This window comes from Mytilus edulis, chromosome 5 (assembly GCF_963676685.1).
Source record: "Mytilus edulis chromosome 5, xbMytEdul2.2, whole genome shotgun sequence".
In the NCBI taxonomy this organism is placed as follows: Eukaryota; Metazoa; Mollusca; class Bivalvia; order Mytilida; family Mytilidae; genus Mytilus; species Mytilus edulis.
Window position 1 is genome coordinate 67,688,000 of NC_092348.1, and position 19,002 is coordinate 67,707,001.

The following is a 19,002-nucleotide window of genomic DNA, read 5'->3' on the forward strand; positions in this document are numbered from 1 at the left end:
TGGGTTGTGTTTGTTTAATTACTCTTAATAATGACCATAACATAGGCTTCTGTTTTACAAGCATTATTAAAAAAAAAGATTTATAAAATTATATAAGTATGTCAAAAGGAAACACATTCAAAGATATTGCATGATAATTGATTAAAATCGTACTAAAGGAACTTTATGCATTTCAAATAGAATTTAAATATATTCATAATATTAAAGTAATCAGTCAAAGTCCTCGATCTCTTTCCGACGGTTAGATTTTGATATTTGTCTCTTGTCTTATTTTTAGTAAAACTATTTTATATAAGAAGAAGAAAGAAATGAATAAAATATATATATATATATTTGGTGGTTTGCGGAGTTGTCATGTTATAGACTTTCCTTTCCTGTTTGGTGTGTTCAATGTAGATATATTTGATATTTAAACTTTAATTCAATATGATTTGTTGCATTAATAACTGACATTATATATTAAGGTCACAATTAATACAATAAAACAAAAAACAAAATTAAAAAAAAATGCGCTGTTTAGCGATATGCGGTTTGCGATCGGTGATGAAGTTTAGATTTCCCGTCTAATTAATATTAGTTCATGGATTTTTTAAGTTATTTAAATGGTATGTTGCATATTTTAGTTGTTTTTTTGTTTGTTTTTATGTTCTGTGGTATATTTTGAGTGTTCTGTGGTATATTATATGTGTTCTGTGGTATATTTTTAGTGTTCTGTGGTATTCTGTGGTATTCTGTGGTGTTCTGTGGTAAAAAGACGCTCCGAAAAATCGGGTACGAATTGTCGTCGACGACCCATTTCTTGACACATGGCGGGAAATATCTAAACGGCTAACCAGACAAATCTAAAGATGAAATGGACTTGATTGATCAATTTAAGGTGGAATTTACAAATGGTTTTCACAAATTTGTGTACGATTATGAAAAACAAGAGTTTGATCACCTTGTTTTACGGAATTGTAACGGCACTGGGCCATGGTCTTTCAGCGACGCAACGATCGAATATGTGAAAGGAAAAACATTTCCTGTCCATGTGTGGCTTCGAAGTGTTTACATGGATCTTGCCCGCAAATTGATGATTCCAGAGACAATATATACAACAGAGGAGAAAAAAATGTTCAAGTGTTTCATCGAAGCCAGTGAGTATATATTATACATGTATCAGAATATCAATCTTCAATCTTTGTCGTGATGACACAGACAGGGTATTAAATCTCTCTTGTAAAATATATGTATCACAGATTTTTCGTCCGGATGTGGATAGTAAACCCCACATTGACAGAAACAAATGCATACATGGGATGGACTGTGAAACTCAGATCAGGAGATTGTGAAATTTTGGTCAGGAGATTAGGACTCAGATCAATCAGGAGGTTTTTTATCGACATACATTTTATCGTAAAATGTAAGTGTGTGATGTTTAAAAATTGTCTTTTCTTCAACTTTCCAGCCCAATGTAGTATGTTTAAAGATTTTCTAACTCATTATTTCAAGCCTTGAAAAGAAGTATACAATCCTCAAATAATTTCCAAATTATTATTATTTTTTATTTGCCCCAAGACTTTTAAAATCATCTAATTATCATCCTTTTAGGATTATTTGTTCAATACATATTTCATTTACATGTATATTCGTTTAACAATTTGCATTTAATATTTAAAGGAAAAAAAATTGAACAGCAGAAAACAGGGGAAGTAATCCAAAGTTATTTTAAGATACACAAAGTTTTAATTACGTAACAGCAATTATCCTGAGGTAAAAATTGTTGATTACCAGTATGTTTGACACCCAAGCTGGCAATTGAAGCCATATAGTTATGCATGTTCTTAGATTTACAGGTAATACAGGTAAAATTTACTTCAGGTAATTATATTATCATGGTAATGTCAGTTACACCGGATATGAGGCTTAAAGTTTTCATTCATAAAATATTTGATACACGGGATTTTTTTCTCTTCAACAGGAGGACGGGAGGAGACCACTGAAAACTGGATTATTGTACTCCCGTTGGGAGGTTCACATGTACATGTATGCAAGTGACTGTGCCCAATAGGCTATAATAATTTTAAACCTAATACAAAAATTAGTGTCAATCACAATTTTGTATCCACATTTATAGCTACAGGTCTCGACAATAACGCTTGTCTGATTGTCCGGTATGAGAGGCAAAAAAGGTCGGACAAGTAAAAGCTGTATCAAGCTTGTCCGTCGGGACAAGTACAATTATTCTGCAGACAATACATTTAATACAACTTTGATGAACAAAGTAATTATAAACAAAAAACAAGAAAACAAATATTAATTTGCCATGTTTATTCAAATGCAAAACCTTTTTCTTCAACATATTTACTTGCAATCAGATAATTTTTAAATGGTTCTTTGTCAGGTACTTTTTAAAAGGTAAAAGGTAAACTATTCTCGGAAACCAGTCTTTCTGATCCGAATCAATGATGCCCTTTGTAGATAAGGTCACTTTACAGGACAGTTCTCACCTTCACAGGTTTAGCTCCAAGTTTAATAGACAGTTTGGCACAGTAGGAGACATATTTAGTAGACATGATTGATAGGCAGTTTGGCAACGCAGGAGACATTTCCAGGAGACATTTCGGGACCAAGACAAATCAGTACCTCATTTTGTTTCTTATAATAAATAGCATACAGGTATTTTTATACAATTTTTTTTTTTTTATTTACCATAAACATGATAAAATTCACAAAATCATATTTGATCATAAGTAGAAAAAAACAATGCTTGCAATGTGATGACCTACAGTTGTTAATTTCTGTGTCATTTGGTCTCTTGCAGAGAGTTGTCTCTTTGGCTATCAGACCTTATCTTCTTCTTTTTATTGATTGCATTTGAATTAACTTTTTTCAACTTAAAAAAAACAGGATACAAATCCAATGAGTGTGCAGGCCTATTAGATGGTGCCTCATGTGCAGAGGCTGATGAGAGTTAGAACCTTAGTCCTGTGACATGACTAGACTCAGTTGTACTTGACTCATATTTTTGAAAAGTATTTCAAAAGAAATACATCAAATTCTGTTCTATTGTTTAAATTCGTTTTGTTCCTTTAATCAACTTATAATGTAAAAAGGTTATTTTTAATTAAATAGATTTAGACAAGTAACAATTTCATTCGGACAAGTAAGTTTTGGTACGTACTTGTCCTACTGGACAAGTTGAAAAAAAGGTTATTGTAGAGGCCTGAGCTATTTTTTTTACCTTAAATTCTCCTTTTAATTTTCAGATTGTCTTTTTTTGATAAGGGAGCTACCATTTGATTTTTATGGGGGGGCTAGGATGAAAAATTTTGTCCTGCATTTTTTTTTAGCTGTAATCTCTGTCCTGCCTTTTATTTTTCACTCTAATCGGTCCTGCCTTTTTTTTTTTTTAGTTTATCCTGATTTTTTTTTACCTAAATTGTCGTCCTGACTTTTTATTTTTGCAAGTGTCACATCCTGCCTTTTTTTTTAACTCAAAACTCCTGTCCTGCCTATTTTTTTCAAATTTCATCCTAGCCCCCCCATAAAAATCAAATGGTAGCTCCCTAATGGCAGTTTGTTCTTCTCTGTAGTAGAATTGCTGTTTCCCAGCCTATTTTATTTGTTGTGCCTAGAGATGCTGTGTATCAGCACATGCTTTTGTAATACATAGTTTGATTTAAATGCTATAGTTACATTTTAGAGTTTGAGAAGAGCCCGCTGAAAAGAAATGTTGCAATGATGATTAGGCCTAAATTAACATATTGTCTTCTCTAAGCCAGGTGTGGGTCGGTACCACGAATTCCTGAGAAATACAAAAAAACATTTTATCCCAAAAACAAACTGATATATCACAAGAAAAATACTTTTTATGGTGTTATACTACTTTTAACAATATTAAAGAATATTAATTAAAGATATTACTCGTTTTTATTCAATTAAAGTGTAATTTCATTTCAAAAAATAGATTTGCATGTCTCTTGTATGCAAAATCCTTGTTGAACACAATATGGTGAACATTCTAAAGGTAGACAACTTAGGCAGCAACCATTTGATTTTTGGGGGCTATGGATTTTTTTGGAAAAATAATTTGTTTTTGACCATGAGAAAAAAAAAATGTTTGTTTTACCCTTTATAGCTGCCACTATGTGTAATTATAAAATTGAAAGAAAAAATTGTTTTCTACTTGTCGCCAAAAAAATAGATTTTTTTTCACTGAGAAAAAAAGTTTGTCCGAAAAAAAAAATCCATACCCCCCCAAAAATCAAATGGTTGCTGCCTTATGAAAATCAAAGTATTAAAAGAACTGGAAGAATAGAAAAGTATCAAAAGTACTAAAAGAATAGATTTGATAAAAAAAATGAAATTATAAAAAGTGAATACAGTTATCATAACTTCATTTGGGTATTTAAGCTTACCAAATAATTTCCTTTATTTTACATTCATATGAAAAACTGATTGTTGTTAATAAATATCGTTATTGTTAATGAAATCAGAGACATATACATATATGTCATATATGTCTCTGATGAAATGAATTATGATTCGTCAAAGTTTTTAACTAAAATAACATGTTTCAAAAATCTTAGTAATTATATTGTTTTCTTATGATATTCTCCAAATACGTCTCCCTTTAAAACTAAAGCTTGCATTGTGTTGTTTTAATACAATTGTTTATATTTATGGAATCCTTAAGAACACTTTGTATAGAGATTTCTATTTATTAATGATTTTTTTTTCTTTTCAAAATTAGAAGAAAAAAATACTTCTTGTTACTATTGTATATATTTATGAAGACTATGTACTGATATTTATATATGTTTATGTTTATGTTTATTATACCGAAAGATGTTGATATTTAGGGAACAAATAATAGAGAACACTTATCAAAATTTTAAGAAGAAAAAAAATAGATGGCAAATTTTGAATATCTATTTAGGACTTTTAATAATTGTATGGGTTTGTTTGATATGTTACTTTTATAATTTTAAGATTTTTAAAATAAATTATGTTAGTTTGATTAAAAAGACTTACTAGTTATTTCATCGTTATCTAAAAACTCATATTTGTGATATTTATAAATACTGTAATAAAAGCTTAAATTCTGAGTTTATTTGTAAAGCCTATTTAAAATTAATCAGATCTAGTTCAATCGGATAACATTAAAATGATATTTAATATTAAAATTTAAAATAGGGTATAATTAAAACTTAGCTTTATTAAGTAGTTAAATAGATAAGTTTTAAATTAGTATATTTAAGGGGTAATGCTAATTAACTTGAGAGGTTTTAATTCTTTCTTTTCTCAAAGGACCCTATCGTTTCCTGTTTCAGACAGCATCCTCTATGAATGTTAAGGTGGTATGGGAGTCTAAAATAGAAATGATAGAATTTGTTCATACTTTGCCAAAACATAGTATCTATTGATATATGATGAAAAATATAATAAAAATGATTGGTCACCGCGCATTTTCTCAAGCTACAGGACGTGGCAAAATGACACATTGTGTATGGATTATACAGGAAAAAACACCATTTTGTGATTAGAAATTAAACAAAATGATAGAATTGTAAACTACTTAAGGAAAAAATAGCTTTCAGAAAATGCTTTGAGAATATCAAAAGAAAAGATAGGGTCACCGTACGTTTTTTCCGGCTAAAATACAAAATTGGAAAATTCCATGTAGAATCCTTCAGAAAATGCACTGCTTTAGAGTTACGTCCCCTTAAAATGCCATTATTAAAACAATATAAAAACAACCAAAAATAATCAACATTTGCAAAAATATTAATATTTATAAGTTATATTCTTATAAATTGGTTCTTTTAAATGAATATTCACATTAAATATCTGCATTCCTGCATCAAATTTTGCTAACTTGTTAGAAAATCTGGACCTTTGGTTCTCTGATTTTTACAATCCAAGATGGAGGAAGACACCCATACCACCTTAAATACATATCTGCGACACTGAAATTCTAATGCAGATAACATCTTGATGTTTATTTTTCTGTTGCTATGTCCAACATTTTCCTTAAGGAGATAAGATTTAGATCTGTTTTCTTGAAGAATGTATGTACAAAACTAGTTTAAACTTAATAGGTAGACGGTTTATGTCTCTTGAAGATGATGTTTTGATATAAATTAACGGGTGTTGTTTTCCAAGGTGGTATTCATCAACATTTAAATAGCTTATATTTCTGTATAGCTTGGAGATATCTGTATAGTACTTTTTCCAATATTTATTTATATTATTATACATTAAATTTTTCTGAAGACTGCATGTACTTTTATTAATTATGAACGCCTTAAACCTTATTAGTGTATGCTGTTACACTAATTTAAGCAGTATAACACCTATAACACCATTAAAAATCTTTTTCTTGGGATATATCAGTTTGTTTTGGGATATTACGTTTTTCTTATATTTCTCGGGAAATCGTGGTACCCGGTGTGGGTAGGTAGACTGAGAAATAATTTTATTTTTCCATAAAGCTTGAACAATATAGTACAATCTGGCAAGCCAGAAAAAATCGAAATGAATAATATAATATTTGACTTAGTTTTGACAATAAAATTTTATGAGTAGGGCTGCACCGCTTATGCAGGGTCGGTTGGAATTGGGGAAACAAACAATATTTTATTTTAGGCCTAATTGTATTGAAAACAAACTTCAAGTTTAAACATGACAAAGTATTACAGTATGAAAAAGAAATAAATATCAGATAGAGAATGTCAATTCACAATTTCTATGATGGATCTCAAGACATATATTTAATTATATATAGATTCTACCACTGCATAGAGTGTGATACGATATTTATCCACTCGAGACAGTTAAATTTTCAAATTTAAAACGCGAGACTCGCCAAGCGTTTTAAATATTTAAAATTTAACTGTCGAGAGTGGATAAATATCGTATTACACGAGATTTGGTGGTAGAATCTGTTTCTCTAATGATTTTCAAACAATATGCAAGCAAACCTATTCCTTCTTTTCGAATGATCTGCAAAAGATGTGTTCTTTCTAAGTGAAGTCATCAGGCATGGTCGCCTTTTTTCATGCCATCACAATAGGAAATTCAGAGGAAAGCAAGAAAATTCGACGTCATAATTGGATTTTAACCAATGAAGAACTGAGATCAAACGAACCACACGTTGATTAAATTTTTTATACAATTGGTGCAGAAAGGGATAAATTGACGAAGAATTAGAGAAATATATATATATATTAGCTGATTTGTAGAAAGTTGAATGTGTAATTGTATTGTTTTTCTTTTTCAGATAAAAATCAACAGTGTCTTGCACAGTTAATTGAAACAGAAGGCAAAATTAAAGAAGAAAATATCAAGTGCCTTCTAGCCATGCACTACTTCAAACCATTGGCTCTTAATGGTGAATATGTTGTAGACAGCTGCCATGGATATGAAAAATGTGAACTGTGCAATGAGCCAGTCAAAGCAGATCAAACATTGACCTCCTTTGGTAAGTGTAGAAAATAGGTCTGCATCTACACAATGTACATGTATGTGTACTACACGTATATGGACATTAATATATTTGATTCAAAATGTGAAACATGTTAAAGGGAGCTATATTTGTTGATACATGTAAGTTTATGGAAATAAATGGATCTGTTCTAATGGGTCAAAAATCAGTATTTAATAGTGTTGTCAACAGTTAACAACCGAATACCGAATACCAAAAACGCTAACCGGTTAACCGGACTTTTTTTCAATTTTAATAGATTTGATATAAATTTGTATTGAAATCATTAAATATTTGTGTTTTCTTTAAAAATTGTCATCGAGGTAATCAATTTGACGGATCAATTGTTCAGTATATTGACTGGTATTGTTAATCTAAAAATGAAAAAATTAATTAGAACTTGTCTCTCAGCTCGGGGCAAGATCTTAAGGAAACATAATTAGTTTAATTCATGTTTTTTTAACAGTAATTTTTAATCAGTAATACAATTAAATTTTACGATTTACTTCATTATTTCATTTTTGATTTTGTGTAGACCTACATCTGAATGTGCAATCTCCGTCGTGCAAGTCTTTGTCATACTTTATAAACTCAAAATGTCAAAATGTTAACTCAAAAACTGTAAAAAGCAAACCAACTTGTATGTAATCAATAGATATAGGAAGATGTGGTGTGAGTGCCAATGAGACAACTCTCCATCCAAATAACAATTTATAAAAGTAAACCATTATAGGTCAATGTACAGCTTTCAACACGCAGCCTTGGCTCTCACCGAACAAAAAGCTATAAAGGGCCACACAATAACTAGTGTAAAACCCTTCAACGGTCTAGTCTATATACAAAACGAGAAACGAGAAACACGTATAAATTACATAAACAAACGTAAAATTATTGTACATCAGATTTCTGACTGAGAACAAGTGCAAACATTTGCAGCGGAATTAAATGTCTTAATGGTACCAAACCTTCTCCCTTTTCTGAAACAATAGTATAACATGTATACTCGATGGTATGAATATCAGGAGTAATCAATTTTAATCAAAACACCTCAAATTATTTTCGTAGACAACAAGACAAAATGAAAGAAATTTAGTGAATCATCGGTTTCAGAAAGTATTTTTTTTTTCAATTTGAAGTTAGTACAAACGCCATAGTTGATACGGTGTATTTAATTATTAAAAGTCAAACTTCGACAGGAATCCTGACAGACAAGCCTTATAAAACAAAAGGCCAAACTTCAATTCATCGGATTATAAAAACGTAAATGTATGACTTGGATGGAATGTAGTCACATTGACACTCATACCACATCTTCTTATTTCCATGTGTAGGGTACTATTGATAGGCCTTAAACTACCGGTTAACCGGTTAATGGGTCGAATGATTATACAAGTAACCGGTTAGGCAAAAGCGTATGATTTGACAACACTAGTATTTAATGTCAAGTAACATGGTTTATTTGGGGCCATTTAAAAAGAATATGTTTGTCCTAACCCTACCCAAATAAAAGCTGTCTACTCGAAACCTTTTATTGTCCTGATATGAAAAGGTATTTTTTAATCAGAAAAGTATGAAGACTATAAAACATCTGACACTTTAATTTCTCTTTGCTGAAAGAAAAAAAAAAGAAAATACTTACACATGTACCTACCTACATGTATACCAACTGCCTCTACCTTTAGGGATGGTTTGGGCAAACCAAAATATTTTGAAGTGTGGCCTGGTTTGTTTAGATACATCATACTCAGTAAATCTTATATACATTTATCGCACCGCGGGTAAAATATCAAGTTGTGATTGGTTTAACGCCGTCACGTGGTGACCCCCTATGAGACTGTATGGGATTAGTAAATTTCATAGGGGTTCATGACGCGTTAAAGGTGACATCATCTATTAATGTTGTTCTGTTTCCTTGTTTATTTTTCAACAAAATGCAGCAGAAAAGGTCCAGCGTGCGATAAATTCATTATACGGTTAACTACTAACCCCCTACGGATCCATAGAGGGTGAATAAAATTCATAGGGGACTCGGCCTCCGGCCTCACCCCCTATGGATTTTACTAACCCTCTATGGATCCGTATGGGGTCAGTAGCGAACCATATAACTTATAGTATTTGTTCCAGTTGACTAACTATAGATTTTTTTGGGGTCATTTTTCAATAAGCACTGTTAAAGTCAGAATTTCTCTACCATAGACTCAATGTAAAAAGAAATTGTAAAATAAAAAGAATTCCCGGCCTACCTACCTTATTATTAGCTCACCTGGCCCGAAGGGCCAAGTGAGCTTTTCTCATCACTTGGCGTCCGGCGTCCGGCGTCCGGCGTCGTCGTCCGTCGTCGTCCGTCGTCGTCCTGCGTTAACTTTTACAAAAATCTTCTCCTCTGAAACTACTAGGCCAAATTTAACCAAACTTGGCCACAATCATCATTGGGGTATCTAGTTTAAAAATTGTGTCCGGTGACCCCGCCAACTAACCAAGATGGCCGCCATGGCTATAAATAGAACATAGGGGTAAAATGCAGTTTTTGGCTTATAACTCAAAAACCAAAGCATTTAGGGCAAATCTGACAAGGGTAATATTGTTAATCAGGTTAAGATCTATCTGCTCTGAAATTTTCAGATGAATCTGACATTCCGTTGTTAGGTTGCTGCCCCTGAATTGGTAATTTTAAGGAAATTTTGTTGTTTTTGGTTATTATATTGAATATTATTTTAGATAGAGATAAACTGTAAAAAGCAATAATGTTCAGCAAAGAAAGATCTACAAATAAGTCAACATGACCAAAATGATCAGTTGACCACTTTAGGAGTTATTGCCCTTTATAGTCAATTTTTAACCATTTTTCGTAAATCTTAGTAATCTTTTAGAAAAATCTTCTCCTCTGAAACTGCTGGACCAAATTATTTGAAACTTGGCCACAATCATCATTGGGGTATCTAGTTTAAAAATTGTGTCCGGTGACCCTGCCAACTAACCAAGATGACCGCCATGGCTATAAATAGAACATAGGGGTAAAATGCAGTTTTTGGCTTATAACTCAAAAACCAAAGCATTTAGAGCTAATCTGACATTGGATAAAATTGTTAATCAGGCGAAGATCTATCTGCCCTGAAATTTTCAGATGAATTGGACAACCTGTTTTTGGGTTGCGGCCCCTGAATTGTTAATTTTAAGGAAATTTTGCTGTTTTTGGTTATTATATTGAATATTATTATAGATATAGGTAAACTGTAAACAGCAATAATGTTCAGCAAGGTCAGAGTTACAAATAAGTCAACATGACCAAAATGGTCAGTTGACCTCTTTAGGAGTTATTGCCCTTTAAAGTCAATTTTTAACCATTTTTCGTAAATTTTATATATCTTTTACTAAAATCTTCTTCTCTGAAACTGCTGTGCCAAATTGATCCAAACTTGGCCACAATCATCTTTGGGGTTTCTTGTTTAAAAAATGTGTCCGGTGACCTGGCCATCAAACCAAGATGGCCGCCACTGCTAAAAATAGAACATAGGGGTAAAATGCAGTTTTTGGCTTATAACTCAAAAACCAAATAATTTAGAGAAAATCTGACATGAAGTAAAATTGTTAATCAGGTCAAGATCTATCTGCCCTGAAATTTTCAGATGAATTGGACAACCTGTTTTTGGGTTGCGGCCCCTGAATTGGTAATTTTAAGGACATTTTGCTGTTTTTGGTTATTATATTGAATATTATTATAGATATAGGTAAACTATAAACAGCAATAATTTTCAGCAAAGTAAGATCTACAAATAAGTCAACATGAACAAAATGGTCAATTGACCCCTGTAGGAGTTATTGAACTTTGTAGTCAATTTTCAATCTGCTTCCTTTGTTTAATATTCACATAGACCAAGGTGAGCGACACAGGCTCTTTAGAGCCTCTAGTTTTCAAAGATGTTATAGGAAACACGCATATTATTTTATTTGGCTTAATAAAGCTTGATATTATAAATTGAGTGTCTGGTACCAAAACCAATGAAAAAAAGTGCCCAAAAGAGCTATAGAATAGTTTCAACTTTTGGTTATGGAGCATTCATTCATGTTCATATAATTATATATTTTAAGTCTCATTTTGAAAAAATAAATAAAATAAATACATGCCGGTATATTGTCTTAATGAATGCAAAAAGTATATAGCTCTAGGCAGTAATTTTTGTGAAAAAGGAGTCCAAGGATCCAAAAAATGTACATGTATGTATATCTGGTAAAAAATCAAAAATCCTGGAGCATCATGAATTGGGACTATATTAAAGCATAAACGGATTGTTCCTCAGATTTTCCTTGTTTAGAATAATTTATCATGTCCCTAGAACCTGGCAGAAATAAAAGATTCATTTGTCTAAATCCACTATGATTGAAAAGATAATAGTACTATGAAGATGGGATAATTCAGTGTTGTGAAAATTTGTTGCATTAAATTATTTGAAGATATAATACAACATTGCTCATTGTTGAAGGCTGTACAGTGACCTATAATTGTTAATTTCTGTGTTATTTTGGTCTCTTGTTGAGAGTTGTCTCATTGGCAATCATACCACATCTTCTTTTTTTTATAACATACTATGTACATGTAATATGTAGAAATCTGCTTAATTTAGGTGTTAATTTTATTGAAATTAGATTCTGAATTATGCAAACAAGCAGCATAGAGTGTAACAGTAATTGTCACTCCATATGAGACTAAAATTAACACATAATGTTTTTGTCACTGCTTATAAAGCTAAAGTTTTGTCATTGGTGACTATTCTTTCTTCAAGGAAATAGTTTAGTATGGCATGGTCAAGCTGATATAGTTGTAGCAAGAAGTGTTGTTCAAATTGAGCTAGAAGAAGCGCTCCATAGCCTGAGTCTGACAGAAGATGAAGAGGATGAAGCTGTTGAAGATTGTAAATATTCACGTATGGATGAGGAATCTAAAGATGGTGCTAAAACACTATCACAAGCCATTGCACAAGCAATTGTAAATGCCTTTTGTGTATCGAATAAAAATGAGTCATTGTTTGACAAATTCATTCCCTCATTCTTGGCGACAGAAAAAAATATCAGAATAATTCTTTATAACTGTAAATTTGATAAACTTCTTTTAAGTACCGAATTTCCAATTTGGGATGGCAATCAATTGAACACCAAAACAATGATGCAAGTGTGGGTCACAATAAACTATGCAGGGGATATGAGTAATCTGCCCTGTGTCTTGGATAGAACACAGGAATCTAAGTTCAAAGAGGTTATTGGAGAAGCTTATGGAATATACTTGAAAAATGTGACTAGGCCAACTACCATATTAGAGCCTACAGATTCAGTACATATGGAATTAGAAAAAGAAGACCTTAAATTAATAATAGACACTGATTTGGAATTTTTTAAGCTGTATGAAACCTTGTCAGAATCTGGATCCTGATATTTGTGTCTATTTGAAATAAATATATTGACAAATATTACAGCAATTTAACTATTGGTGAATCAATATAATTGTCATTAGATGAGTTAAAGGATTTGTGGAGTGTAAAGATTGAATATTCATATTTCTAACTGTACATATATTGTTTTTATCCTGTACAATATACACCCGGCACTTGAAGGTTTAGTTTTTAAAATCAAAGAAGTTTTCTGTGTTTTTCAAAGAACTCTACAAAAGTAGTTTAAATCCTTAAACAGGGACCACTGATAGGACCCCAAAATGAACTTATGCAAAAATAAATTTCACATTACTGTTAGCTAAACATGAAAGCCAAGAAACTTGTAGAAGTACAAATAAAGCAAAGAATTATTTGTGTATCTGTTATTTGTACAATAGTTGTCTGATTACAGTATATAAAAGTTCTTTATTAAAAAAGTACACCATTGTAAGCATGCTGAAATCAACATCAGAACACCTATCCAAGATGACTATTTATAAAAAGAGTCAAACTTCTATTTTAAAAGCTATTGCATGTATTGTGTGTACCTAAGAAGCAGTCAAAAATTGTATTTGGCTGGATTAACACATAGGAAAAATGCTGTTAAGTTGGCTTTATACATGATATCATATCGTGACAGCAAATCATTTCCTATAGATATCCTTTGAAATTTGGCATTGATAATTTAATTTCAAAAATGTATTTCACCATTGCCCTGCTCATGATGTCTTATGAATATCCCCTAAATTCTAAAGGAATTTACTGGAGAAAAAAATCAATTTATAAATACACAAATTAGAAATATAAATATTCATATTTTTAACCAGCAGACTGCAGATTTTTTTATTAAATTCATCACTAATGGTTGTAGCCAAATTTTTGGTAGCCTATATGGAAAAGCCAAAAAATATGGTAAACAAAATTTCACTAAAATGTTCAATAAAGAATTGCCAAATGCAGCTATGGAACCTACGTTTTGTTAAAATTTTCATCACTTATAAATAACAACAAATTTTTGCAAGGTGTTATATCAAAACACTGACTACTCGGCTGGTAATATCCTCCAGGACTGATTATTCACCAGCAGTGGTTGCAAATACTGGTACACAAATATGAAATACCGTTCATATATACATTTGTATATATATTTTGCTACCAATAGAAATTTATATAGTGCCAATATTATTTATATGACAGTACTTTTTTGTTGACATAAAATTGAGAATGGAAATGGGGAATGTGTCAAAGAGACAACAACCCGCCCAAATAAAAAACAACAGCAGAGGGTCACCAACAGGTCTTCAATGTAGCGAGAAATTCCCGCACCCGGAGACGTCCTTCAGCTGGCCCCTAAACAAATATATACTAGTCCAGTGATAATGAACGCCATACTAATTTCCTAATTGTACACAAGAAACTAAAATTAAAATAATACAAGACTAACAAAGGCCAGAGGCTCCTGACTTGGAACAGGCGCAAAAATGCGGCGGGGTTAAACATGTTTGTGAGATCTCAACCCTCCCCCTATACCTCTAACCCATGTAGTAAAGTAAACGCATAACTATACGCACATTAAAATTCAGTTCAAGAGAAATCCGAGTCTGATGTCAGAAGATGTAACCAAAGAAAATAAACAAAATGACAATAATACATAAATAACAACAGACTACTAGCAGTTAACTGACATGCCAGCTCCAGACTTCAACTAAACTGACTGAAAGATTATGATTTCATCATATGAACATCAGGCACAATCCTTCCCGTTAGGGGTTTAGTATCATACCATCATAACATATATGAGAAGAACATAACCCGTGTCATGCCAACAACTGTTTTTAGAATAAATGTGTTTAGTTCCGATGTTGGTTTTTTGCAACAATTTTGTTTTTGTTGACTGAATTCAAAATATTTCAAGGAATCAATCAAGGCCTGATATTGATAATGAATGATTGTCAGGCCTGAAAAAGGGACAAAAATGGTATTTCACAACTTTTTATACAACAGCCAAAAAAAATTGTGGTCGTATATTGGTATCACCTTGTCGTCATCTTTGTCAGTGTCTTCCACGTCGTCCAAAAACATTTGGTTTCTGGACAATAATTTTAGTTTAAGTGTATGGATCTCTATGCAACCAGAAAGGTGCAATACCACAAAAGGAAGGTTGGGAATGTTTTTCAGGGTGATGGTCCTACCAGTTAAGGAATATTAGGGGCCAAAAGATCTGTATACTTTTTGGTGATGATTCGAAATTTTATGTTGAGTTTTTGAGTTTTTTTGTAAAAAAAAAAAAGGGTTGTTTTCACATGTTGCAAACCAGTAAAATGCAAGTTTTTATAACCCATTTTATGGGCATTATGTTTTCTGGTCTGTGCGTCCATCCGTTCGTTGAAGTCCAATTAACTTGAAACTTAGTACAGATGTTCCCTATGATAATATGAACTTTCTAATTTTAATGCCAAATTAGAGATTTTATCCCGTTTTCTGTACTGGGGACACATTCTTGTTTCTTATTATTTTGAAAACCCTATATATAAAGCGAATCTGACCTGGCAAAAATGTTAAGACTTATGAGCTCTAATATTGTCTAATAATTGTCCATTTATGTCTGTACCATTTTTTGCATTTTTAAACGACCGCAAAAAATTTGCGTTGGTATCATGTTGTAATTTTAGGTCCTCAATGCTCTTCAAATTTGTACTTGTTTGGCTTTATAACTATTTGATACAAGCTTCACTGGTGAGTCTTATGTAGACGAAACGCGCGTCTGGCGTATTAAGTTGTAACCCTGGTACCTTTGATAACTATTGTTATCGTCAGCATAGGCATCGTTGTCATCAGCGTCTTCGTCATAGTCATCCGAAGAATCATTTGGTTTTCGGGCAATAATTCTTCAGCTTACCGAAAGGTTCAATATCACAAAATGAAGGTTGGAATTGATTTTGGGGGGTTATGAGCATTTTTGTAGTTTCCAGACTATAACTATGCATGTCTCTGAAATTGTTTTTCTTCAACAACGTTTCATAACGGTTTTTTTTCTGATTTGGCAGGAGATACACATTTAACATTTAACAAAGTGTGTAAATTATTATATAAAGATTTACTAAGTATTTTGCAACAGCACAGTATTGGGCATTAGCACAGACGTTACGCAAATAAATACTATAAGATAAGAGAAATGTGGTAAGAGTGGTGTCAATGAGAAATCTCTATTAAAGGTCAAAGTACTGTCTTCAACACAAAGCCTTGGCTCACCCCGAACAGGCAAACTATAAAGGACCCGAAAAATGACTAGTGGAAAACCAAGGTTTTATCTATATAAAAAAATCGAGAGTAAAAAAACGCTATGGTTCCACATAAACAAACGACAACCACTGAATTTCAGGTTCCTGGCTTGAACGACGTGCTTTCACATGCAGCGGGTTTATGTCTGGCTTCAATACTGTTGCTTAACATGATTCCTGTAATAGACATCTTCGCTAGCCAAGGGTAACGATGCAGATCCCTCCTCTCCTCTGCAATAGAGATCAATAGACCACAATCCTGATTCATCAGTTTCAGAAATGACTAAGTAGAATAAGTGGGTTTCTATAAGCATTTCCTAAACTAAACTATCAATATATTATAAAAAGCAAGTGTAAAAAATATACAGAATTTGCAGAATTTTTATAATGATTTGTTTTTAAATATCAATTAAATAGTATGTTTTTTTATAATTTTATTTAGTGGGGTGCACGTGTATAGAGACCGGGCGCAAGATATAAAAAAAAATAAACAAGGGAATATTCATAACCTACCATATGAATATGGCTATTTCAAAAACGGGAAAATGTTAACCCGTGATAAACATCGCTTGAAGAAAGAAATTACGTTAACCTTATAAAAATTGAATAAAACATTGAAAACATTAGCAGTGAATATTGATAAGTCCCCTACCGACGAAGTTTGCACTCTGTCTGTCCATCCGTCAGTCCGGCAAATCATGGCAGTTTTCCTGACTTTTTTCTTCATGCTTGAAGATATTGATTTGCTATTTGGTGTTTTGTTTAATCATGACAAGTTACAGGTCAAGTTCGATTTACTCGATTTTAGCTTTTCTCCTTGTTCAGTTAAATCTCTTTCTCTAGAATTAATTTTTTGATGAAATATTTATTAATTACTAGATTTCTGTTCAAAGGGAAATAACTCATTTTTAAAAAGATTTGGAAGACATTGTATTTAGATAAATGACATTTTGGATTTTTTTCCTTTTCTCAAATGTAAATGGTTTGAAGAATTAAGTGGTAGGCTTGTTTGTTAATTTATGTAGTTGTCACCATAACAAGTTATAGATCCAGTTAGAATTTTGTTCCATTAAAATTTTTTAACCGGTAGGGGACTATGTATTGCCATGTAATACTAATAGAATGCTTGTTGGTATTAACAATCTGGCGATAAGGGTAAGAGAATACGGTCTTGCATTTTTGATTGACCGTCCAACATGATTAAGGGAACGGTGACAATTTCCAGATATGGCTACAATAGAACATTGGAAATATCAATCATCACCGTGCAAAGTTTAGGAGGATCATCACAGAAATTGGACATACATTTGTCCGTCCCCTGTCAACACATTGGACAATAACTCAAAAACGATTTCACTAAATGAATGTTCATGAATCTTTGGTGAATTGTCTATATATATACTGAAATAAGTTCCATCTCAATTTTAAATTAGTTGAACATGTCAAGTTGAGGACGCCTTAGTATTGCCACATTTTCATGTGTTGTGTCAATGGGTACCTTTGTGTGCATCATGGTTTTTTTTTCAGGATGAAACTTTGAACTGAGATCCTATACTACCGACTGTAAAATCATTGCCGTATCCCTTTGTACTTTACAATTTCACAACTTACGTGCCATATCGTGACACCGATGTCTACACATGATCGGGTTTCTAATAACATCATCATTTTATTAGTTAGGCTTGAAAAAACAATCACCATCGTTAGTGTTATAATTTCTCATGTTTTAATGTATTAATATCTACCCATTTACTGTTTGTTTGTTTTGGGGGACGGGGTCACATATGACAGAGAAGATGTGGTATGATTGCAAATGAGACAACTCTCCACAGAGGCGGATTTAGGGGGAGGGGGCCGTGCCCCCCCCTTTTTGAGAAAAATATTTGGTTGCTTATATAGGGAATCACTGAGGCCTGACGAAATCGGGCCCCCTCTTAGGCAGTCAGTGGGCCCCAACTTCTGGATCCGCCACTGCTCCACAAGAGACCAAAATGACACAGAAATTAACAACTATAGGTCACCGTACGGCTTTCAACAATGAGTAAAGCCCATGCCGCATAATTCGCTGTAAAAGGCCCCGAAATGACAATGTAAAAAAATTCAAACGAGAAAACTAAAGGCCTTATTTATGTTAAAGACTAGTTTAAAGTTTAGCTAATTTGTTCTAGCAAAATGAGAAGCGACGCAAAATAAATCAGGTCTCCACATTGCACCCGCTATCATCCCAGTTTTTTGATTTACCTTTTCAACTTGAATTGAGGGTACTACAACTAGTATTAAAACTGTGAAACAGGGGACTCCCAATTGATTTTGGTCAAAACACAGACTTTTTATGAAGAGATCCCCATCCTTCTGCATTATGCCTATTGAATATGGCGAATGCTTCCAACGGAAACCAATTTTCGGACAGATATATACAAAGGGACAAGGGCAAAACTTTCAAAGCGGTTGTGTCCATGTCAAAAGCGCTTGTGTAATGAGCCTATACGGTTTGTATGACTTTTTCTCTCTCAGAGGGTCATTAAATCTTAGAAGTTTTCTCGTTGGCAATCATCATATATTTAATATACAACATATGCATCCCAGGGATGAACTTGTTAACAAGAGATCGACGATCATGAAAACCAGTACTTTAAACTATATATAGCAAATTAATAAACGAAATGGAAAACTAAATAGGAAAACACCAGCATATAAATATAGATTTACACATTTGTTGTAAACAAGTTATAAATAGCATAGTTTTCAATCTGAATGTTCAAGGACAAACACCTTTTTACGTTGTTTATAAACATTAAAAGTGGGTCGTATGATCGATAGAAACATTCAA

At 32.4% G+C, this 19,002-nt stretch overlaps 1 protein-coding gene across 1 annotated transcript; it reads left to right on the top strand.

Moving 5' to 3' along the window:
• The first annotated feature begins 794 nt into the window (after nucleotides 1–794).
• On the top strand, nucleotides 795–12,930 carry LOC139524332 (uncharacterized). Its single transcript, XM_071319085.1, has 3 exons — nucleotides 795–1,136; nucleotides 7,265–7,465; nucleotides 12,250–12,930. Exons 1-3 carry the CDS (start codon nucleotides 854–856, stop codon nucleotides 12,891–12,893), a joined length of 1,128 nt encoding a protein of 375 aa, XP_071175186.1. The 5' UTR covers nucleotides 795–853; the 3' UTR covers nucleotides 12,894–12,930.
• The last annotated feature ends 6,072 nt before the right edge of the window (nucleotides 12,931–19,002 follow it).

Excerpts from the sequence above, each read along its gene's own strand:
- LOC139524332 (XM_071319085.1), top strand. The coding sequence starts at position 854 with ATGGACTTGATTGATCAATTTAAGGTGGAATTTACAAATGGTTTTCAC. Across the intron at positions 1,137-7,264 it reads CAAGTGTTTCATCGAAGCCA|ATAAAAATCAACAGTGTCTT; the intron begins GTGAGTATATAT and ends TTTCTTTTTCAG. Across the intron at positions 7,466-12,249 it reads TCAAACATTGACCTCCTTTG|GAAATAGTTTAGTATGGCAT; the intron begins GTAAGTGTAGAA and ends TCTTTCTTCAAG.